The sequence below is a fragment of the Phyllostomus hastatus genome, unplaced genomic scaffold (assembly GCF_019186645.2).
Source record: "Phyllostomus hastatus isolate PE091 unplaced genomic scaffold, TTU_PhHast_1.1 phas_contig_159, whole genome shotgun sequence".
In the NCBI taxonomy this organism is placed as follows: domain Eukaryota; kingdom Metazoa; phylum Chordata; class Mammalia; order Chiroptera; family Phyllostomidae; genus Phyllostomus; species Phyllostomus hastatus.
Window position 1 is genome coordinate 6,911,519 of NW_025333640.1, and position 26,153 is coordinate 6,937,671.

The 26,153-nt window shown below is 36.9% G+C and overlaps 1 protein-coding gene and 1 non-coding gene across 4 annotated transcripts in view; both read right to left on the reverse strand.

Annotated features, from left to right (window-relative positions):
* KIF13B (kinesin family member 13B) overlaps positions 1-26,153 on the reverse strand; it is a 165,676-nt gene that overhangs the window by 130,360 nt on the left and 9,163 nt on the right. For 2 of the 3 annotated variants that reach the window (XM_045831811.1, XM_045831810.1), the window contains exon 2: positions 18,158-18,251. In XM_045831811.1, coding sequence (XP_045687767.1) covers positions 18,158-18,251 — 94 coding nt within the window. Of the gene's footprint in view, positions 1-13,792; positions 13,839-18,157; positions 18,252-26,153 lie in introns of those variants that run through there. The other variant, XM_045831812.1, reaches the window with a different exon arrangement.
* On the reverse strand, positions 8,905-9,032 carry LOC123814252. Its single transcript, XR_006784873.1, has one exon. It is a non-coding gene; the product is annotated as a small Cajal body-specific RNA 15 (non-coding RNA).

Below are 26,153 nucleotides of genomic sequence, written 5' to 3' on the forward strand. Positions count from 1 at the left end.
AAAGGTCACAGGCTTGATTCCTGGTCAGGGCACATGCCTAGGCTGCAGGTTCAGTCCCTGGTTGGGGTGTCTACAAAAAGCAACACTGATGTTTCAGTGTTGTTTCTCTCTCAACACTGATGTTCCTCTTCTTCTCTTTCTCCGTCTCTCCTCATCTCTCTTAAAAAAAAAATCAATAGACACGTCCCAGGTGATAGACACGTCCCAGGTGAGGTTAAAAAAAAGCACACCCTAATAGAGTAGGGACTCTTAACTTGGATAGAATGAACGGGTATCTATGAAGATGGACGGGGGAAAAGTTACATTCTTATTTTTCACTAACTTCTGATACTTAGTGATTACCCTCAATTACACATGTAGATAATGTTAATTATGTTAATAATATTAATAATGTTAACAGTATTAGCAGTGACTGTCACCAATAAAAATCCCAGTTACCTTCATGTCAGTTGTTGCAAATATCTTGCATTTACATGCATCACAACTTTGAAATTAAAGCAATTATTCCCACCAACAGATCCTGTTAGTTAATGCAGTAATGAAGAACACACTACTGTAACATGTATTTTTAAATATCTGATAACTATATTTCACTATATGTGTTTTCCTTTGTAACCCTTTGCATTTTATGCTTTTGAAAGATTATTCCGAGAAGGGTCCATAGACTTTATCGAAGTGACAAAGAGGTTCAGGGCAAAAATACATTAAGAATTTTTTTAAAACAAGTTTTTACATGCCTTCAGCTATCTTTTTTCCTGATCAACACTAGAGGGTCTGTTAACCAGCACAAGGAATGTCAGAAATAGTTTTTCACTAGTAAAATGCACAGTGTTAAAACTACCTACAAACATCACAAACCATATAAAATGAACTAGAAATATAAAACACAGGTACCTCCATTCTTGGGGGAATGAAGAATAAGACTCTCACAAACCTAGCATCCTGTGCCATCGGTATGAATGTTGTTGGCCTAGGACTCCATCCAGACCTGAAGTCAGATTCTGTCACATAATTCTAACCAGAGGCTATCAAATCCCCCTACACTTGTCTCAAGGGAAACTTTCTTGTGAGGTGATCGTCTAAGAGCTGTGACTTCACTGAGCTAGTAGGAACAGGATGCATGACCAATGTTGTGCCTGCCTGCTAATAAACATGTGACAGAATTCAGTCTGAATTTCAGGTCACAAGGCCTCTGGTAGTGTGGCTATGGAGAGAAGTACTGTAAGCTCTCAGCTAGCTCTAATCATAGGAAGTGTCTACTATCTAATTAGAAAGGGACAAAATGGCTTACATCAGTTTATAATACCCCTGCTGGACTAGTAAGGTCCATGAAGCCTGGGATCAAATTTCCTTTTGTTCATCACTGTTTTCTTAGGATCCGCACTGTCCTGACACACAGAAGACAACAGTGTTGAATGAATTCACGAAGGTAATGCGTCCAGCTGTATATGGGTTGTCCTAACTCCAGAATGTAAGGTCCTTAAAAAAAGAGTACATCATATCTATTTTTCCCTTACCAGGCACCTTGCCAGCACTGCCCATATGACATATCAGTCAATACCTGTTGAATGGTATAGTTTTGCTCTAATCTGAATTAACCAAATATATATTTTCAAATGTTTAAGATTAAGAAGACACTCCAGTAAAATCCCAGAAGGCAGTGAGAAGCAGTGAGCACATCTGGCTTTGGAGAGAGAAGCTTAAGTAGACCTGAATTCAAATCCCAGTTCTGCCATTTACTAATTGTGTGCCTCATTCCCCTTCTGAAAATTTTGAGATAATCATAGTGCCTACATCTTTTGATGTAATTTTGTTATAATTGTAGGTAAAACCCTTGAAAAGGAACCAGCACACTGTAAGCAATAATAATGCCTATAAATATAATGCTTTTTATCTTCAACGAGAAGGTCCAAAAACTGAATTCCCTGTTCACTTATAGTGAATTAATTCCCTGGGGCTATGTGACCAGAGTTATTTCCAAGAACTCTGTACTGTCTCTGCATTACTTATACCTTCTAAGCATTCAAAGACCTTGACCACTGAGTTCCTTTTACTACGATAATAATAGCTCTTTGCTCAGAACAAGGAAACCAACTCTGGGCAATATTATGTAAATTGATGCTCTTCAGGGGAAACCCAAGATCCCATAAATAAACACCTTGTAGTTGCCATCTGGAAGGTTAAGAAACTACATTCAGAACTACAGCTTGTCACCTACCATTACTGACAACTAAAAAAAGCCAAAGGACATGATTTGTTATTAGGAAGATGATATGATAGTTTCCCACGTCTCACCCAGCCAATACGTATTTACTGAGCACCTATCTAGCATGCATCAGTGTTGTTTGGAAAAATTATTACTTAAAGTATGACATATTTCAATGAATAAAATGTTTATAAAGAAAGTTGGCCAGAATAAATAAATCAAGAATGACAGCAGCTACAATCTACCAAGTACCTACCATGTGCCAGGCATTTTACACAAATAATTCATTTATGCTCACAGCAATCTTAATGAGATCCGTATTTTGGTGTTACCACAACAACTGTACAGAAAAGGAAACTGAAGCTCACAGAAGTGATGTAAACTCCCAAAGTCGCACAGCTGGTAAGCAGCAGACTCAGTACTCAAACCCTCATCCGAGTCAGGCTTCTCTGATGCCCTTCAACCCACCTTGCGTTTTCCCCTCCTTATCAGCAATGACGACGGTTAAACTTCACTAGCAGTACCTCAATCCTAGGTCCTTTGTAATGCTTATGAAGTTACTAAATTTAAAAATTAATCCATTCTATGAAGAACAGACTTACCCTCTTCCTAGTTTGTAAGCTCAGGTCTTTATTAGCAGTACCACGTCAGGCCGAAATATATCAGATCGACTGACAGTTTAATATATAAGCAGGAGAACCCATTTCTGTACAAACCAAAGGCATACAAAAAGGATATTCTTAGCATGGATTCCTCAGAAAGTGAAGCCTAAAGGCTTATCATGTAGCACAGCCCCAGGGAACAGGGGTAAGGGGAGTGAGGCTTGGGGGGTGTGAGATCATGGCCACGTACAGTTGGTCAGGGTCCAGTCTGCACTGGCAGCGGCCAGGGTTGAAAAGTGATCAAAGGCTCTGGGGAGAGTGAGGCCAAGAGGATCGGCAGCGGCACATGAGAGGTGTCTGATACGGGGACAGAGACGAAATCAGAGTCCAGAGACTTCAGTGAGGCTTATGGAAACGACAAGGCCCAAAGTCTTAGTTCAGTGCCAAGATATGACTCAATCTTAACCAGTCCGTCCCAGTATCCGACTTGTAAGTACCCTTCCTGATAAACAGAAAAGGGTTACCACTGGTCCAGTCTGAGTAAGTCTAACTTTCAGAGAAAGGATTTCCACACAACACGATTTTCCTGGACTACTTGTATAACTTAATGACGATGACTAATGTGCAACAGTGCCAGATGTGTATAAAATGCGCGGTCCCTCCCACTACATTGCAGCTTCCAACCCCCAAAGAGCACAGCACACTGCAAGGGCGGTGACGGCCGAATGAGTGGCACCCAAAGATTTTGCTCACACACGGGGTTTCTGTTGTGGCAACACTTTATGGGAATAAAGTTGAGTAAGGACGTTTATTTGTTACATATGACCAAAACATCAAGTCATGCAATTTTCTACACAGAAGAATATGTAAATCAAACAAACTAATAACATTCAATAACAAAAACAGTAGCTACTATGCAGAGTCTTATGATGGTTTTCATATTGTAAGGTAAAATTTACTTTTTAAAAACTTGGTAATTTTGGAAATGTTTACACCATCTAAAAAGTTAAAAGGAAAAGGTTTACCTTAATAGAGAATTAAATGTACATGTATTATTGCATAAAATTGCTATAAAAATCCCAGTTTGCAAAATAAAGAACTCTAACCAAAACTGCTTATGCATGACAAGTTCAACTTCCAAGAAATCTGTAAGTCCAGCTATATAAAAACTAACAGATGTCCTGAAATTTGAATTACTATAATTCCGAGTAAAAATAAAAATAAAATTAGTCTTTCCATCCTTCTCTCCCTCAAAGTAACTACATTTTGCTGATCTCTGGATATTTGTAAATTTTTTATTAAATTGCTGTAAACTTTTGACATATAAATTTATAATCAAATAATTCCATCTTGTTGTCAGTAAGCAGAATGTTGAGCTGTCAAAGAGTTTTTCCTTTTTTCAGATCAATTTTACTATGTACTTTCTAGCCTTTGTATACTCTTCAATATACTGGCCGACAAAGGAACTTCCCATAACCCAGTCTAGAAGAACTTCCTGGGAGTCTCACACCCAGAGAGCTCTTTCTGGAAAAGTACAGCAGAGCCCACGAGAGCCATCAGAACTGGCCCTTCTTAGGCACTGGAAACTGCAGACCAAAGTCCCCCCAGTAACCAGTACAATAGTTAAATGACTAACCTTGTATTCTCCAACTATGCTCCTGCAGGACCTGTAGAGCCTGCCCCAGCCCTACACCCTGAAGGAAATTTAATTAGGGGTATGCTAAGGACTTTCCGCTCTCCTCCTAGGGTAACAGGACAACATACACGATGTTTGTCAATCTAAAAGTACTGCTTGAAACAAATGAACAAATAAGAAAAACAAGTAAACAAAAACTGATAGATATAAACAACAGTATGGAGCTTACCAGAGGGAAAGGGGATGGGGGCTGGTAAGGGGTAATGGGGGTCATATATATGGTGACAGAATCATATTTACTTTCGGTGGTAGGCACACATTATTTAGATGATGTATCATAGAATTATATACTTGAAATCTATATAATCGTATTACCTGATGCCACCCCAATAAATTTAATAACAAATAAAGTAAAAGTATTACTTGAGCACCTGAGTGCCTAATCCTATGCTAGATACAAACACATACAGATACCCTGTAACTGTAAGTCCTTTGGGATCCTCACTATCTTAATACAGATAATAATTTGAGATGATTCGATTTCCAACCCAAAGGGATCTAAAAACACAGTTAGAGAGGTAAGAAAGATATCTGCAACCAGAAAGGAAAAAGACAGGTGTGTCCTGACTATACGAACTGTCCTACTTGGACAGCTGCCCAAGGGAACTGGCCCGGGAATTCCTCTGCCCTGGTTGCTGCTGTGGGCAATTTCTCTCCATCCTGTCTGCCTATCTTCTGATCTCAGCACAGCAAAAGCAAAAGAACTGCTCTTCTCTACTCACATCTTCCTTTAACTGTTCTATTCCTCCAGAGGACAGAGTTAAGTCAAAGTGGAAACAGAAAGGAAAAAAGATTCCCTCTGTGCTCCTGTGCTGGTGACAAGCATGGGTGACGGATGGATGGGTGGAAAGAAGGGGGAGGAGAAACTTCAGGAATCTGTGGCCTAGGCCTTCTCTTCCAGGTTGTCTGCCTCCCACAGGGAAGGACAGGGTTGTTTCTTCCCCCTCTAGTCTCCAAGAAACTCCAGTTTTCTTCTCCACAACTGCCCCTTCCCTTACCCCTCTAACATTTGAATCTCATTTGAAAGCCCTACCAAATCCAAATCACACCAAAATTCCATTTTAGTTCTTCCAATCCTCTCGCCACTGTTTTCCCAACAAACTGGCTCTGCCAAGATCAAGAGAACAATCAGAAAGGCTTAGAGCCAGGGAACTCCTGACTCCATACCCCAAAAGGTACCAAATAGAAGGTCACACATTTCTTAGCATCATTCTAAGTTGGAACCCTGAATTCATACAATTTTTGCTTAAAATGTCTTAGTTAAATAGTGCTATCTACTTCGGAGTCCAGGCCAGCGCATTATCCTTTAGGATCAGAGATTCTCAAACTCTTTTGAGAATACGCACTCATAGAGCAACCAGAAGCAATCAAAAGATAGTTACTAAGCACTTTCTATTTGCAAGGCGCTGCAAGAGACGAATAAGAAGTGGTCCAGGTTTTCAGGTAGCTGGTCTAAAAAGTGAGGAGGCTCAAACCATACGGAAAAAGGCTAAACAGTACTGCTGCATTAGAAAACAGGGTGAGACTAACACAAAGATGTCACTCAGGCAGGGACATTCCTTAATTAGTAGAAGTAATACATGCTCTAAATTCAAAAGAGAGAGAACAGAAAACAGGAGCAGACTTGAAGGAAGATCTGTCTGGTGTGTTGGGTTCCCAAAACCACTTTGAAGGCTAGGTTGTGATCTAAACATACGGCAATTATGGTCCTAAGGTAATGACAGAGAGAATGAAAAGTAATGTTGGGATAAAACCATTCACAAAAAAAATCAGCAAGATTTGGCATCTGACTAAATAAGAATAATATACCCTCTGTAATAAGTTCACCTATTAATCCATCTACAGAACAAATGACCCAGTTTCTTCAACAACCAAGGAATCAACAAATCAAGACATATAACCCAGTCACAATGTGTGCATCACGTTTGGGTGCTATTCAAAACAAACTCTGGGGGAAAAACTTTACAAGACAACTGGACACATGAACCTTGACTGAAAGTTTGATGCATTTACATAACTATTGTTAATTTTTTTAGGTATAATAATGGCATTGTGGTTATGTTAAAACTAATAAAATATATATTAACATACTTGTAGGTAAAATGGGATTTACCTCAAAATAATATGGGAAGGAGAGTTGGACACATGGACAAGGAGAGTATCACCCCCGGGTTACTGGATTTGGGAGCTGAGTGACAAGCACATAGGAGTGCATTTTACTACTCTGTCTATTCAGGCATATATTTTAAGTTCTCCATAACAAAATTTTTTAAAAATTAAATGGCAAATCCAGCTTTTACCTACTAAATGACCCTTATGTAAAATCTGTATCAGTTTTCCTAAATGTAGAACAAAGGGATTATTGAATTATTTCATAATCAAGGTCAAAACATGAAGATAAACATTTATTATTACTCACTAGCCACATAAGAAATTTTCATTTAATTACAATTATATATAAATTTGGTGTGATAAAAGTGGAGCAAATGTGAAATTTATAATCATACAAGATACTTCTTAACAAACTAAACTTTTTTAAAATTTATTTTTAAATTAGAGTCAACATAAACGTTGTCTTAGTTTCAGGTGTATAACACAGTGATTAGGTATTTCTGTAACTTATGAAGTGATCACCCCAATAAGTCTAGCATGCGTGTGGCACCAGTTATGAAATATCATTGAGTCTATTCCTTGTGATCTACTTTATATTCCCATGACTATATTTATAGCTGGTAATTTATACTTCTTAATTCCTTTCACCTTTTTGCCTGTCTTGCCCATCCCCCTCAACTGGCCATCAGCTGTTCTCTGTATCAATGAATAATAAATTTAACTAGACTCCAGACCCTAAACTACTAATTTGTAAAGAAATTTTTCATTTTAGCTAACTATCACTCATAATAACATGGATAATACTCAAAATTAAACAATAGGATCATTTCAAAGCTGAGTCTGGAAAAACCTAATCTTACAAAGTCCACAAGAGAATAAATGCACTTTCTAGTTTTCAGTTTTATTTTTTGCTTTATTTTTTATTTTACAAATATGTTTATAGACACTGTGTGCTCTAAATATTTAACCACAACTTAACAGAACTAAGGATTAACAAAGATTATCCTATCTCTTAGCTTGATACTTGGCCAAGAGCAGTTGTTTAACTGCCGGACGGATCGTAAAGGCTCCTAAGGTATTGTGATACAGCAACTTCTGGGGGTTGGATTGGTTTCTCAGATCATATTTCCTCATGGAGTACTGCTACCTTCCTTTTTAAAACAGAAGTCTATGTTCTTACACAATATTTGGTTTTTATTAGCAACAACTCCTACACTAGTGATTGAGACAAACAGCCCTAAAAAACAAAAAACAAACAAAACCTACTGCCAAACAAGGACAAATTTTAAAACCTCAATAGTGGGACTTGGCAGTTTCACCTAAACGTTATTTGTAATTAAACATCTTATCTAGTATGTCATATACTACCTGATAATTTTATGATGAATCTAGAATTCTGGGGAAATTTAAAGCATTTCATTCCTATTAGCTGTAACTTGCTTAATCTAGTAACTAACCATATACACATAACCCTGATCCTCAATACATCAACTGCGAATATCCACGTCGTATTTCTGGCACAGTGGTAGAGACTCTCTCTTCTTGTATTAAGAAAGTTTATGCCTTCTTATTGCTGTACCAATAATAGAATAAATGAGATATTTATATATTCAAGGACAATGCTAAAATTACCATAGATTCTACCGTAACAGTCTAATTTTCATTCAGACAGGTTTACTAATCAGTTATTAAACATTCATATTAACAACTTATAAGCCTTTGCTGGTAAAACTCCAAAAAATCTGAATTTATTACTATTCAATTCTCTGTCACCATTAACTATGCAATGATATGAAGCCAACCATATATATTTTATTAGCTTTTGGCTGTTAAGTCTCCCCGGTTCATTTTCACTATACTCAGAAATGGTAACTGATTTGTACACTCAATGGTCATAGTACTTTTTAAGAGAACAATCATCTAAAAGTTCTGAGTGCACAGACCAACGCATTCCCCACTTCACTCTGGCATGATCAGGATGACAGGCTTCCCCAGGAAGAGCCTCTTTATGAAATTAAAACACACCACATACCCTTCTCCAGAAGAGTAAATTCTATTTGGGCAGAACTATTAGCCTCACTCAAGTCATTTCACAGCAAAGAGAACAAACAGGTCTATTGTACATACCATAATTACATTTTGCATGACTTCCTTCAATTAAAATTTTTACTTAAATTAGCATCCTATAGCAGTAGAGAAATTTTAAATGTCATTATCTAATATGACCCAATGATGACTTCCACTAACAAGAAATTAGTCTGAAAAAGATTTGTTTTTTCTTTTTCTTTTGCGGTTGGTAGATAAGTAGATCTTGAATTTATTTTGCAAATAAGACCCATTCTATCTACCTTTTCATTTAGAAGGTTAAAAGCAGATTTCACATATTTCAAAGCAATTACTGGCATAAGGCCATCGGTCCCCTCAGTAGCATTACTCAGTAGATTTGCATGAAAAATGTATATGCATGGGTCAACCTCACTTAATTCTGCATATACTTGAAATATATATTATATTAGGAATATATATATGTACTCTGAACCTCCAAAGAAGAACTGGGTATACTTTGATCATATTAGGCATTCCCTAAATACATAATAATCTTGACTATACTGATGTCTAGTAAACAATCAGAAGGAATAAAAATGTTTTTAATGGCTTTACTAACTAGTGCTAGCTGAGATCAACATCTCAGACATTTTTCTTACCAGACTGGCAGTTATAGCCTTCACATTATCAATTAATCACGAGGTTAAATGTGACCAAATGGGAAGGATAGGAAAAAAACATATTACTATAAAACCTGAAAATCTCTTGCATAACTATGCCATCTACGGCTTATTCTGTCCATGTTGGAGAATCTCTCTAACATGTGCTAAAAAACAAACCACTTCACAAAATACTACAGAAATCAGTGTTCAGGTTCATTAGGATCTTGAAGTCTGACTCTCTAGACATTTCAGAAAATTCTGGTCCTAAAATCTTATATTTGATGGGATAGGGTAATAAGGAAAGAATTATAAGAGAAACTCTAAATTAATGTATTAATGTTTGTAGTGTTAATACACATACACATACACGATAGAAAACAGGGCTAAAAAGAAAATGGATTAACTGACCAATGGACTGAAAAGTGCAATTTATACTGAGGATTTCTTTCCCTTTCAGGTTTCAGTTCTGGTGTTAAAGGGTGGTCACCACTGAACAGGCTCACTGACCCACAGCCTCTTAAAAGAATTGAAAGTACACTAAAACAATGTGCACTGCCACATTCACTTGGAATATATGGCAAATAATAGATTAGGATGAAAAGCTTTTATTTTGTTTTGGTTTTTTCAAAGAAAAGTGGGGGAACAGGGTAGCTGATAAACAAAAGGCAAAAACAAAAAACAATTTGTTTTTGCCTTTAAAAACCAGACATTATATAATACTTTGAGCAGGCAATCATTTGAGTCCCATACCTAATCAGACCTTGTACTAGAAAAAGGCATTCATGTACACTTATTGTGCAATTTACAAATATACATATATTTCACTATATATATATAGAAATTTTAAAGAAACACAAGACCAGGATAAAAAACAAATTCAGCTAAGTGATAACTGTAGTAGAGAGAAAAAGGGTTAAAACTGAGAGGCAGGTCACTGAAGGCTTTGTGTTGGTAACGATTTGTGAAACCGAGTGATAGGTGAGTAAAAGTGTTTTACTCTTTAAACTTCTGTGTACTATATTTTTAAGGTTTTGCTCATTTTTAAAAAACTTTGTAAGAACTACTGCTCAAAGTAAACTAAAACCTGGGATTCCAAATCAGTAGCCAAGGATTGAACCTGGCCACCTGTTTTGTTTGGACCGCACGTTTTGTTTCGCTTTTTACTTGTAACTTGAATGCCTTCAGGCAGGGGTGTGCACTCTGCAATTAGTCAGAGTCACCTCCATTTTCCTTACAGTAAATGAGTTCTTTAAAAGCAAAAGAAATTGGAATGCTCATACATTAATGGTAGGAATATAAAATGGTACAGCTGCTTTGGAAAACAAGCTGGCAGTTACTCAAAATGTTAAGCACCGAGTTACAGAGTTACCGTATAACCCAGCAATTCCACTCCTAGATATGTACCTAAGGGAAAAGGAAACATGTCCACACACAGACTTTTATACAAATGTTCACAGCAGTGGAAACAACCCAAGTATCCATCAACTGATGAATGAATAAACAATAGAATAAAATGCAACATTACTCTTCCATAAAAAAGGAATGTACTGATAAATGCTACAACAAAGGTAAATCTCAGAAACATTATGGTAAGTAAAAGAAGCCAATTACAGAAGACCACACATTGTATAATTGTATTTATATGAAAATGTTCAGAATAGGCAAATCTCAAATCTATAGGGACAGAAAGTAGATTAATAGGGTGATTAAAACATCATAAAATTAGATAAGGGTTTCCATTGCATGAGTTGGTAAATATATGTCAACCAGTGGTTGCTAGTGCCAATTCAAAAGCCAACAGGAACCCCAATTTGGGATGCATGAAAGAGGAGTCTTTATTCAGTGCAAATAGCTCAATGGTGTTACCTTTCAATTAGGAAACAGCACAGATGTGGAAACCACTGCTGAGAGGTGACCCTCAGGATGAGGTGGTCCTTGACCCCCTCTCTGACTAGTCAGTTCTGCTCTGCTCTGGTCAGTCTGGTCTGGGATGCCATGATGGTTCCACTCTACTCTGCTGAGCTGAGACATCTTGGGTGTTTCAGTTCCAGCCTGGAAAAATGCTATCTTAGATGGAAAGGGAAAGTGTGCTCCCCTGAGCCAGAAGGGAGCTGACAGAGAAAAGTCCCAGGGCCCTGTAGCTCAGTTGGTTAGAGTGCCATCCTGACATGCCAAGGTTGCTGGTCCAATCCCTCTTCAGGGCACATACAAGAATCAACCAATGAATGCACCAATAAATGCAAAATGCAAGAACGAATCTCAATCTCTCTCTCCCCCTCTCTTTCCCTCCCTCTCCCTCCTCTAAAATCAGTCAATAAGAATATTTTGGAAAAAAAGGCCCTGGCCCCTGATTGGCTTGTTCTCATGCAAATGAGGACTCCAAATCCTCAGTTTAATTTGTCCAAAAAGCACTGTCCTGATTGGTCAAAATAGAGCTGCTCTCATTGGTCACAGAGGATGCCAATGAGGATATCGCTATGCAGTTTTGATTGGACAGAAAGAGTCTCAGTCCTATTGGCTGAAATACGATCCCAGGAACTCCTATATGTGGGCTGGCTCAAGCAGCAGAGACACAGTGTAGGCAGGGAGGCAGTTCAGTGTGGAAGGCAGGTAGTTTAGTGCAGGTTTCTCCCTGAAGCACAGCTTGAGTGAGAAGCCCTATTCAGCAATGGCTGCTAGGCTGTGGTTTTGTTTCTGGTTTTTGTTTTGTTTTGTTTTGTTTTTTTTAGCCCAATCAGCTACCAGGAGCTCTTCTCAACAGGTATTTTCTTTGTCAGGGTCAACATTAAAAAACCACTGAACTGTTCACTTTAAAGGAATGAATTATATGGCATGTATATCTTGGTAAAGTGGTTTAAGATACCCACTCATTCTTAAAGTGTGTGAATTAGATTAACCCCTAAATGTGGTTCTCAAATTGTGGTCTAAGAACTCCTGGGGGTCCCCCAGGGCTTTTCAGGAGTCCTGAGGTCAAAACTATTTTCATGATACTGAGATATTTGCCTTTTTCACCATGTTGATATTTGCATTAATGGGACAAAACAATGGTAGGTAAAACTGCTGACACCCTCGGCACAGTGACACCGAAGTATACCAGTTTCTGGTAGTCATTGCATCCTTTATCACCACACACTGCACTAAAAAAAGTCCTTTGCACTTCAAAATGCCCTGATTAAGGGGTAAAAATTATTACTCTTATTCACTCTCAACATACACATCTTTTTAATATTATGTGTGACGAAACGGGAAGTAGCTATGAAGCACTTCTGCTACAGACCAAAATATAAAAAAATGTGATTGAGTTGTGAGCCAAACTAGTTTAATAGAAGTGTTTTTACTAGAAACAACTATTTGTTCCTATGGGAAAAAGCATTCACATTTCCAAGCTCACCTATACATAACTTTTATAACAAAACTTTCATAAAGTGGAGGCTGCCATTCTCCATGGGAAATCACACCTTACTCCCTTTTAAAACATTTTGAGTATCTTATTCAACCTTTTAGCCTGAGTTAGCAGGAAAGGCCTGTTTGGCGGGTAGAGGAAGGAATGAGGCAAAAGGCAGGAGATAAAACTTAGCCTAAGGAACTATTTTGAAACCTCTCCCTCACAAAGATAGGTCTGGTCATGTGACCTCCTCTAGTCAAGGAATCCAAAGCAGAAAGAAGTGACACACACCACCTTTGTAGGGGGCAGGGCAGGGCAGGGTGGGGGGGGAGGAGGGAGTTAAATGGTGATGGACAGAGACTTGACCTTGGGTAGTGAACACACAATGCAGTGTACAGATGATGTATTGTAGACTGTGCCCTTGAAACATGGAAATTTTGTTAACCAGTGTTACCCCAACAAATTCAATAAAAAGAAAAAAAATAAAGTTAAAAAAAAAAAGAAACTATTTTATCCTACCATGGCGACAGGCTAACTAGTATTAACATTTTATTCTAGAATATTTTATTCTATTATAGAATAAAATGTTAATATGTTTTAAAATATAACTCAAAATAAGGCTTAAAGATGTATTTTGTTATTTAAAAGGGGACTGTTATACATTATGGAACTATTGTAATTAGTTCAAAAGGGACTGAAAATACTCCTAAATGCTAAGAATCACGCACTGAAAATTACCAGAAATCTTGTAGAAATCTACTAAGAATAGTTAACAAATTAGTCATTTAAAAGATGATTGTACATATGTTGCAGATGAAGATTTGGACCAATCTAGAAAATTAATTTGATACAGGACAAAGAGGTAATTCCAAAAAGACATTTAATTGTACTAGTGGTATAATCAGTGTAGCATGAGGAAATAAATAGAGCAAATCTACCAGTGTGTATCCAGTACTGTATGTATTAAAAAAAGATCGATCTGGTATATTTTAGTCACTACAGTGTTCAAATCACATGCTGTGGTATAGAAAGAGTTCATCTTTAATCTTTCCCATATTTGATAAAATGTCCCTTTGTTCTTACCATTGTTCACTAACGATGTTTTGACCTGGTTTCCCGTTAGTTGATACTAAGAAGAGAAGCCCAGATTGCAAGTATTAATATTTCATTCACTGTAAACATAAAATAAAGACTCCTATCTCTCTAACAGATGGCATGTTAGTTCCTAAGAGCCCTGCCCCATCAACACTGAGCAAACTAGAGAAAATAAAATTTCTGACTTTGCAAAGCTGAAATTTTTACAGAGCTAAGTAATTTCTTTTTTTAAAATCAACAATATTTTTAAAAGATTTTTTCATTTATTTTTAGAGAGAAGGGAAGGGAGGGAAAAAGAGAAGGGAAGAAACATCAATGTGTGGTTGCCTCTCACATGCCCCCTACAAGGGACCTGGCCTGCAACCCAGGCACGTGCCCTAACTGGGAATTGAACCCATGAACCTCTGGTTCACAGGCTGGCACTCAATTCACTGAGCTATACCAGTCAGGATGAGCTAGGTAATTTCTTAATAGGCATATATTAGTACTGAACTGAATACATTTTGGTTTAAAAAATTTTTTACTGCCTTTATGAAGTTACAGTTTAACTCACTAAACATACCATGGGCTGTAACTTAAATACAGGGTGTAATAACAATAATGGTAATGCTCAAATACTATCGAACATTTAGTTAAGATTCATTATAAATAAATAGGCACTGAAATTTTACATATTTTAACCTGTTTAATCCTTTCAACAACCTATATGCAGATACTATTATAATCTCCACTTTACAGATGGATAAACTGAGGCGAAGGGCTCCATATCACATGTGTGAAGTGGTGTAGCTAGGATTAAATCCAGGATATCTGGCTCCAAAGTCAGCATTTTTAATACCATTTGCTTTTACTATTCAATTTTCTGAATTTTAAGCATCTCATTTTCCAAAACAGTTTTGAAATTCCACATATATCATAGCAAAAATGTTTCCCAAATCCCCATGATTGAGCTGTTAAACTGGAAATGGTATACCTATTCATTTAACCATGGTTTCTATCAGTTTTAATGTGCATAAGCATCAAATTATGCAACTTGAAGTTAATGCAAAATTAATCAGAAAAAATATATAAACAATTGTTTCAAAATTTATGTTCATTTTCAACATATACTAACTTCAGTTGTTAAGTTACATATATATATAATTTAACATACATCTATTAGTCATAGTTTTAGCCCTTGCTGATGTGGCTCAGTAGATCGAGTACCAGCCTGTGAACTGAAAGGTGGTCGGTTTGATTGCCCATCAGGGCACGTGCCTGGGCTGCAGGTCAGGTATCTCTCACACACTGCTGTTTGTCTCCCTCCCTTCCCGTCTCTCTAAAATAAATAAATAGAATCTTTAAAAATAAATAAAATTAGTCACAGTTTTCAATTAGTAGAATTAGATATTATTCTAAAAGCAAAGACATTGTGGCTTTTGAAGAAAAAATTTAATTTTAGCCTTTCTGACTAGTGACTCAAACTGACTCAAATCACTTACAGGCTAATTTCAAATCCCTGGCTCTCTAGCTTAAAACCCATAACTTATTTTATGGACTAGTCAGTCATTCTATAAGCTAAACTATATTTAATCTCATATCATATAAAATAGTATTTAATTTGTGCTTTCCTATTTTGCTCAATTTAATGAAGTGAACAACTGAACTGCTATATTTCAAACTTTCCCTTTTTTTTCTTTTCACCCTGATATTAGATTAAAAGAAAAAGCGCTTCTCATAAGGTAGTCTTTTGTCATACTAGTAATGTTCTTATTTTTTTTTATCTGGGTGCTTGTTATAGGGTATGTTTAACTAACAAAAATTCATCAGGTTGCATACACTTTTTCTACATGTATATTACATACTTCAATAAAAAGCTGGCTGGTTTTTTTTACAAAAATCACGCTTCTTGACACCACTTCAAAAAAACCCATTACATACCAACCTTACTGGAAGCTGTCACTGTTTTTATCACACGGTTCTCTACAACACCCAATTTGCATGTTTAGCACGTGGGAGAAAAAGAGCCATGCAAGATATTCTACAGAACCAAAAAGTGCTACTTAATTCTTTCACAAGTCCCCAAGATCTAATGATCTCAAAAGGAAAGAAAACCTTTCTTTTTTAGCTTCTAGGTGCTTATTTTACTGTCACAGCAACCTTACCAGATGCTATGGTATGTCATAGATGAAATGACACACTTGTGGCGGACTGTTTTCCAAAGACAGCACAACAATACATATCCCATCCCTACTGTTTGTTTTTTTTATGAGACAATGAAGCTCCTATTGCACACTGAGAGATGAGTCTGTTTCCTCTTCCTAAAACCATGTAGTTTTATATCAGCCTTGAGCAAGGAAATGTGACAGAAGTGACGCTGCATGACTTTCAAGGTTAGGACATAAAAACAATACTGTTTCCACCTGGCTTTCTCACTTTCTCTGAGATGCCTGTTCTTGAAACCTGCCACCACACTGTGAGGAGGTGTTCTGCTCACTCTCCCAGTGACATCTTCAACCAACAAGCAGCATCAACTACCAGACCTGGGTGACCCAGCCTTGTCCAGAGGATTCCAGCCCCAACCTCCCAGTCTTCCAGTGAGGCCCTAGACAGCATGGAGCAGAGACAAGTCCCACCGTGCCCTGTCTGAATTCCTGATGCACAGAAACCATGAGATAATAAATAATTATGGCTGAAGACACTAGACTTCCGAGGTAACTGGTTATGCTGCAATAGAAAACTAACACTTTATGAGTATGGGACACAGGTAGGTAACCATGCTAGCAACTGGCAAAGCCAGAATTGAAATCTATGTCAGTCTATGTATAAAGCCCAAACTCCTTCTATCATAGGATATTACCAAGTTTGTTCAGCGGTGCCCATATTTCCAAATAAAGCAATAGTCTACAGATTAAAAAGCTGAAGAGCAATAAGCCCCCCAAATTAATGATTTCAATTAATACTCAGGGCAATAGGTCATTTGATTAGCAACCTCAAAATCCCAGGATCATTTTTGACACATCTACACCCTTCACACTCTAATAACAGCATATCTGATAGTGCCCATATGCTAGACACGCAGAAGAACTATCTCTCCATCAATAACAATAAAGCTGGCCATTTATAAAACACTTTATAAAGCACTTTAACAATAATCACTAATTTGATCTCCAGAAAACACCTCTATGAGACAAGTAAAGCAGGCATCACACAGGGGAGACTCAGAAAAGTTAAAAACAGCTACAATAACATAGTTAAGTAAGAATTCTATTTCAGATTTTCTGACTTCAAGTCAAGTGCTTTTGTCAACTCAGTTCAACTCAACTCTAAAGAACATTTATGGTGTATGTGTTTCTATATACAACATCGTTTTCTACAATTATTTATAAAGTCCCTACTTTGTGTAAAGCATCATGGCAGACACTGTCTCTCTAATTTGTGCTCTCCACTTCTGGGATCAGTCCAAAAACATCTCTGATATAGCTAATGTCTATAATGAAGCCAGTCTTTCCCCACTTGGACCCATTCCGTACATTGCCAACTGACTTTTCCTAACCCACTTCCTTAATCACAATATTCAAACACGGTCAAAGGTGACATCTTACCCATACAGGCCACATTTCCTGATCTGCTTTCAAGGTCTTCTATAATCTGATCCCAGTTTATTTAATTAAACTCATTTCCCTGCGTTTATTGAGATAAAACTAATTAATCTCTTCCTTCTTCCTTAAATTCACTTTCTTTGCATCTTCTTGCCCTCCCTCTCATTCATTCTATGGTCCAAATCTGAAAGTGATGCTCAAGTATCACCCTCAACTTCTGACAGAGAGTCCCTTCCCTCCCAGGTCTTAACTTCTACTGGAGAGCTACACTGAACAATCCAAAGCAATACATAATAATTGATTTGGGCAGTAGAGATTGTAGCTTATAGGAATCTAGAAAAGAATCACTAAGGATGGCTGGCAGGAATGCCTTTAGGTAGAAGGGAGCACTTGCAATGGGCTGACTGACACATAGGATTCGAACTGGCAGAAAGTAAAAGCAACCCAAACAGGCACAACCTACAAGCCTTCCCTTCCGCCCCATTTCTTCCCATTTACAGTTTACTTAATCCTCCAGCCATTACCGGCTCCTTCAAAAAGCCTTTCTTAGTTACTTTACCATCTAATCTAAGCTTTCTTCTCTGAGCTTCTAATATAATCTAAAAAAACACATTAGTCATTCCATATTAAAAATCTCATCTCTACAACTGGACAGCAGTATGTCTGTACATAGTAAGCATTCAATATTTGCTAAGATAAACTCAATTCAATAGCCACTGTTGCTTTTAGTCACTTAAAAATCCATTGATCATAACACTGTTTCTTAACTTACCGGGCATCTCCTTTGGAAAGATTAGTATTTACAGGATTAAGAATAACCTTGTTTGCATCTACATCCACCACACATTTGGTATGCAAGTCAATTTCTGCAGATAAAAACAAAAAGGAAAAATAGTCATTTTAAAGTAATTTATTTCAGAAAAAGCATTTGACAAAAATCCAACACTCTTTCATGAGAAACACACTCAACAAACTAGGAATAGAAGGAAACTTCCTCAACCTGACAAAGAGCATCTACAAGAAACTGCAGCTAACACTGCACTTAATGGTGAAAGGCTGCACGGCTTACCCTCTAACAACAGGAATAAGGCAAGGATGTCTACTACTGCTATTCAATATTACACTGGAAGTGCTGGTCAGGGCAGTTAGGCAAGAAAAACAAATCGAAAGCATCCAGATTGGAGTGAAGTAAAAGTATCGCTGTTAGCAGATGATATGATCTTGTGTACAGGAAATCCTAAGAACTCCACTAAAAGACTACTGGAATAAGTAAGTTCTGCAAGGTGGAAGAATACAAGATCAAAATACAAAAATCAGTAGTGTTTCTATACACCAGCAATGAAAAATCCAGAAATAAAGTTAAGAAAACAATTCCATTTATAATAACATCAAAAAGATTTAAATGCTAAAGGAAATTTTTAAAAGAAGTATAAGACATATACACTGAAAATTCTAAAACACTGTTCAGAGAAATAAAGACAAAAAACTGGGAAGACAGTTATGTTCATGAATTGATAGACTTAATACCATTAAGATGGTAATAATCCCCAAATTGGTCTAGAAGATTCAAGACAATCCCTATCAAAATCGCAGCTGGCTTTCCCCCACCAAAAAAGTAACAAGCTGATCCTAAAATCTCTATGAAAATGCATGAGATCCAGAATAGCCAAAACAACCTTGAAAAAGAAAAGCAAAGTAGAAAGGCTTTATTCAATTTCGAATAGGCTTTATTCAATTTGTAGTAAGTTCAATTTCGAACTTACTACAAAACTGTAGTAATCAAGACAATGTGATACTAACATAAGGATTGAAGGACAGACAGATCAATGGAACAGAGACTCCAGAAATATACTGTCACATTTACAGCCAAATGACTTTGACAATGGTGTCGAGACAATCCAATGGTGAAAGTATAGTCTCTTCAACAAGTGGTGCTGGTATAACTGGATATCCACGTGCAAAAGAATGTAGTCAGACCCCTCCCTAATACCACACACAAAAATTAACTCCAACAGATCACAGACATAAATGTATAAGCACTAAAACTATAAAAGTCTTTGAAGAAAGCATAAAGGTAAAGCCACATAACTTGCAGTTAGGTAATGGTTCTTAGACACCAAAAGCACAAGAAACAAAAGAAAAAACAGATAAATTGGACCACATCAAAATGAAAAATGTCTGTGCTTCCTGATATGTACCAAGAGAGTAAAAAGATAACCCTCCCACACAACAAAAAAAAAGACAACCTACACAATCAAGAAACTATCTGTAAATCATATATCTAATAGGGAATTGCATTGGAAAATAGAAAGAACTCTTGCAACTCAATAATAAAAAAAAATCTAATTTTTAAATGGGCAAAAGATCTAATAGATGTCTCTTCAGAAAAGATACAACAATGGCCAATAAGCACAAAAAAAGATGCTCAACATCATTAGACACTAGGGAAATGCAAGTCAAAACCACAATGAGATAGCACTTCACACCAATAACAAAACTATAATAAAAAAGACAGAAAGTAACAAGTATTGGCAAGAATGTGGAAAAATTGGGACCTTCACATATTACTGGTGGAAATGTAAAATGGTGCAGTCACTTTGGAGAACAGTCTGACAGTTCCTCAGAAGTTAAACACAGTGTTAGCATAGGACCCAGCAATACCCACAGGATCTGGCAATGTCTCAAAAGTTAAACATAGAGTTAGCATAAGACCCAGCAATTCCCACTCCTAGATATATATCCAAGGGAAATGATAACCCTTGTCCACACAGAAGTTTGTAAATGAATGTTCACAACAGTATTATATGTCTATTCATAATAGCCCAAAAGCGGAAAAACCCCACTGTCCATCAACTAATCAATGGGTAAAAGTAGGTAGCCATAAAAGGGAACATTATGTGGCAACTAAAAGAAATAAGTACTGATACATACTATTACATGGATGTAGCCTGTGCTAAGAAGCCAGTAACAAGAGACCATCTATCATATGATTCTACTTATTCCAAATGTCTAAAATAGGCAAATAGAGACAGAAAATATACTCGTTATTGCCAAGGATTTGGGAGTGACTGCCAGTAGATATGGCTTTCTGTTTGGGGTAATGACTCTGCACTGAAACTGATTATGCTGACATTTGCACACTTGGAATAAGCATAATAAAAACCACTGAATTGGTTGATTGTGTAATATGTAAATTATATCTCAACAAAGCTTTTTAAAAAAAAACATATAGGCCATGTTTATGTTCTCATATTGTTATAGTCTTACATTTTTCTGACCCGAAGTATGAAACTGTTTCTGTCTGCCTTATCCCCACTACCCAAAGACATTATCTAAGAAAGGAGCTGTACTCCACTGGAGTCATTATGTATTTCCCAAAGAACCTGGGCCACATGTCATACTACCAGTATAACTTGAAAGTACTTCCACTGCTAGGAAATGTCACTTCTTTCTGTTGTTGCAGTTTTAAACTTATATAAATGAGACAAATACCAAAAAAAAAAATTCCCCTCTTACGCCTGCCACAACTCAACTTTTGTTGTATCAGTTATTCTACATTGGTTCTCAAAGATATAACCTAAAAGTACAAAAAAAGAAATCAGTAGTCTTTTTTTTTTAGCCAGTACATTTTTCTGGCAAAGAGAACTGAAAGGGAAGCATCACAGCTGTTTTACTTAGGTGTGGAAGACTAATCATCAAAACGATGTATATTCCACTATAGTCAGCTACCATAAAGTCTAATGCTTTGTGTTTAAATCCTCTCTAGACTGTACCAGAAATGCAGCAAGAAAGTCTCAGCCACACTGCAAAAACTTTTCAAACACAATTTTACTTCCTCCTTTCCCTTAGGCCCAGAGCTCAACAAACGGTATTGGCTGGCCCCTTACAGTCAAACCTGTATTATAACAAACGCATTATCAACTCTCCGGAAACTATACTGTGACTCAATCTATCTCACCATTCACCACAATGTTGGTTATTAGTTTCTTGCAAGAACATTTGGTCTGAGCAGAGGAGCTGCATGTATAGTTCTGTATACGTAAATACACATCTAGAGTGCATGCCTGAAAAACCACAAATCAAGTACTGTCCCCCAAGTAGTGTTTTGCCTTCATTTCAAATGATCTGGAATTGAGGAGAAATCCAAACATTTTTTCTTCAATATTTGTATGCTTTTCCCCTGTCCTTTTCATAGATCTTTTCTCCTCCCTTTCATGACTTCATCAGATACAACTAATAACGAGTAAGTATGAAATGACATAAAAAAGGGTCCCAGCTAGTGTAGCTCAGTGAATTGAGCACCAGCCTGTGAACCAAAGGGTTGCCGGTTCAATTCCCAGTCAGGGCACATACCTGGGTTGCGGGCCAGGTCCCCAGTAGGAGGCACGCGAGAAGCAACCATACATTCATGTTTCTTTCCCTTTCTGTCTCCCTCCCTCTAAAAATAAACGGACAAAATCTTTAAAAAAAGAAAAATTTTTTAAAAATTATATGAAAAAGGAACCAATCCATGGAAAACCCTATATAATACAAATAATTGCCTAGTAAGTAATATATCCAACCTAAAGTCATTTTGCCCTCAAGAATGCAATACTTGCACTGGCTAGCATGTTTCAGTTGGTTGGAGCCTCATCCCATAAAGCAAAGAGTCACAGGTTCCATTCTTGGTCAGGGCACTTGCCTGGGTTGTGGGTTCTGTACCCATCTGAGGCGAGTACTTCAGTAACCAATCACTGTTTTTCTCCCCCTTTCTTTCCCTCCTGTTTCCCTTTCTCTCCCTCCTCTCCCCCCCCTCTCTAAAACAATAATCATGTCCTCAAGTGAGGATATTTTTTAAAAAGTGCAATACTTGTAAGTGTTCCTGTATCTAACTTACATCAAAGGTGGCCTTTAAAATGTAAACAACTATCTTCACTGCTTTATTAGCTCAATTTTAATTACCAAACAGAATCCCCACCCCAGCTCTGTTGATTGATACACAGATATTGAGAAGGCTTTTCACGAAACTGTTTAGAATATGGGTGGAATATCCAGGACACACACCCAAGCAAACAAATGAGTTAGATTTGAAGAGGGTTTTTTAAGGCTCAGGTGTATGACAAACATTTTAACACAAAATGCTACAGTTAGTGTACCATCAAATGCTACTAGTTGGTTGGATTAAATTATACCACTACAAGATTCTAAATATGACACTCTCTCCATGAAAAACTTCTTGTTCTACATGGCTAATCACAAGCAAAGCAGTGATTAAGCAGCAGTAAAAAATTTAGGTCTTAAATTTAATCTGAATTTTTAAAAAACAATTTTAATAAAACACCAAACTCCAAAAGATAAGCATCTTTCTCTTCATTTGGAACAATACTTAGATTAAAAAGATAAGGATTAGCTGCTATTCACTGCCTTTACAAAAATAGCAGTGAAGTACACCCACGTTCATATCCTCATTATTCACAACAGTCAAAGGTGGAAGCAACCCAACTGAATACTGATGAATAAATGGTAAACAAAATGTGGTATATACATTTAACAGACTATCATTCAACCTTAAAAGAGAACAAAATTCTGCTAAGACACAGATGGACCTTGAAGACATTATGCTAAGTGTAACAAGCAATCACAAAAGGACAAACACTGGATGAGCCCACTTGTATGTGGTGCCCAGAGCAGTCAGAGTCAGAGGTAGAAAGCTGGATGCCAGGGTCCACGCTGAAGGGGCAATGGGGAGTTAATGGGTCACTGTACGGAGTTGTCAGTTTTGCCCGATAAAAAAGTTCTAGAGATGAAAAGTGGTGACAGCTGCACAACAATGTGAGTGAACTTAATGCCACTGAACTGTACACTTAAAAATGGTTTAAGAAGCTTAATTTTATGCCATATGTACTAAACCATAATAAAAAAAGTAGCACCAAATACTCATCACTATTGTAATAAGTAACACATGGATAACAGTTCATTCCCAGTGAAGCCTAAAATAATGAGACTGGGATTTAATTAGTACTACGTCCGGAAACTAATAAAAAATCAGAGTGATCTTAAAGTTAAGTAGTACTTTAAGTTTATGTCATGACTAATCAAGTTTTATTTATAGTACTCAGAACCATGAATGTTTTGAGGTATTCATGAGTCCTGAAAACAAGAAAAAGAAACATTTACTTCACTAACATTAAAGATCCTATATTATTTCCCAAACAGGATCCCTTTCTAGGTCAAGATCTTCAAGTTGAATATTAAAATATGTTCAGCTGACAATTCAGCTTATTCAGCCAGCAAATTAGTCACCTTGCCAAACTAGCAATAATTGAAACAAGTCTTTCTTCAGTGCGCAAATCAGCTGCGGCTCGTCCCCAGTGACGTCATAGTAAACGATGGGCAGGGCAGGGGAGACGCCCTTCACAGAGCTCTTGTTCCGTGTGGAAACAGGCGTCACTCAAAATGTGGACAAAATAACTGAGCTGCCTATTTAGTAATCTGCTCTTCTAACTCTCCAGAAAACTACTAATTCTTTTCTAAACAAATCTACTGAGAAATATAAATGTTCCTCCCTTTTCCTACCAGTCACATTCCTAAAAGGCTAATTATAACTTACTCTTAAGTTCACAACTTTTCAAAGGAAAAGAGTAACTTATTTGTAAAACTCACATTTTCATTAAACTGCAAACTTTGCATGCTATGCTATATGGTTCTATTTTCAACTAATTTGTGTCACATGCCTAATACTTTTACATGCTATGCATGTTCATATAAATTAAAAACTCATCATTAATATTTCACGTATAAAGGTCTTGTTTTCCCAAGTGGAATGTAATATTACTGGCAGCAGAGGGAATATGACTTATACTTATTTACTATACTTATAAGTTCCTTAGGATCCCCTTAAGGCCCACTGGCCCAAGGAAAAACAAAATTATGTGATGCTACATAGGAAAAAAGCAAACTGGCGGTTTGCTTTCCAGTAGGAGATATATAAAATAGCTTAATAACCTACTTTTATGTTTTTGCCAGTGAACATGAAAATCTATTCAATAAATAACAGATAAAAATATGAGCTCTAATATGACTAAAGAAAAGACTGAAGAATGAGAGAAGACCCAAGACAGAACAGCTGATAAGGGAAATAGAGTTTATAGTATGAAAATAATCAAAATAATCTATGTGGCCCAAAATATAAAATGTATATATTCAAAAAACTGATCAACTTTATAGGGTTAGGAAATTGGTATTGAAAAACTTATAAGACAAAACCAGAATAGCCAAAACTATCTTGACAAAGAATGGAAAGACTACATTCACCAATTCCAAACATATTACAAAGCGCCAGACAGTGTGATGTGAGGACAGACATATAAGTCAATGTTATAGAACTGAGAGTCCAGAAATATAATGTCACATTTATGGCCAACTGATTTTCAACAAGGATGCCAAGGTAATCCAATGGGAAAAGTACAGTCTTTTCAACAAACGGTTTTGTGACAAGTGGACATCACATTCAAATGGACCTCCACCTCATACCACATTCACAAATTAACTCCAAATGGACCAAAGACCTAAATGTAAAAACTAAAATTATAAAACCCTTCAAAGTAAACATATGCATAAATCCACATGACCTTGGGTTAGGAAATGGTTTCTTAGACACAACATCAAAAGCATAAGCAACAGAAGGAAAAACAGATAAACTGGACTGGACCACATCAAAATGAACAACTGTGTGCTTCAAAAGACACCGTTAAGAGAATGAAAAGGCAACCCACAAGGAAACATTTGCAAATCATATATCTGATAAGAAACTGGTATCTAGATTGTATAAAGATGCCTTGCAGCTCAAAATAAAAACACAACCCAATTTCAAAAATAGGGTTTGAAGAGAGATCTCTCCAAAGATATACAAATGGCTCATAAACACATGATATGGTATTCAATAGCATTAGACATTGAGGAAAATGCAAATCAAAACCTCAGGGAGATACCACTTTATGCCCACCGGGAATGCAATAATCAAAAAGAGGGAAAATAGCAAGTGCTGGTATGAACATGGGGAAACAGGAAGCTTCATATGTTACGGTGGGATTATAGAATGACACAGTCACTTTGGAAAACACTTTAACAGTTCCTTGTAAGTTAGAGTTGCTGTATGACCCAGCAATTCCACTTCTATGGATATACATACCCAAGAGAAATGGAAATGTACATCTACACAAAGTTACACACAAATGTTCACTGCAGTATTATTCGTAATAACCAAAAAGTGGAAACAAGGTATATGCCCATCAACTGATTAGTGGGCAAACAAAATACAACATGTTCACGTCACAGAATATGATTCAGCTTTAAAAAGGAACGAAGGGTTGATTCACACTACAACATGGATAAGCCCTAAAAACAGTATGTTGAGTGAAAGAAATCAGACACAACAGTCCACATATTGTGTGGTTTCATTCATATGAATGCCCAGAATAGGCAAATCCATAGAGACTTGAAGTACATTAGTGGCCGCCAGAGGCTGGGAGGATGCGGAGGGTACTGGAGTCGGGGTGGGTGAAAAGTGACTGCTAATGGAAGAGAGTCTCCCTTTGGGATGATGAAAATGCCCTGGAAATGGGCAGTGTTGATAGTTGCACAACTCTGCAAATATACTAAAAGCCACTGAATTGTACACTTTTGATGTGAATTCAATCTTTTAAAAAACTTAGAAGGAATGACCCCACTGTACTCAACAGATATAAAATATGGTTAGAATCCTTCACCCACATTTCTACAACACTCAC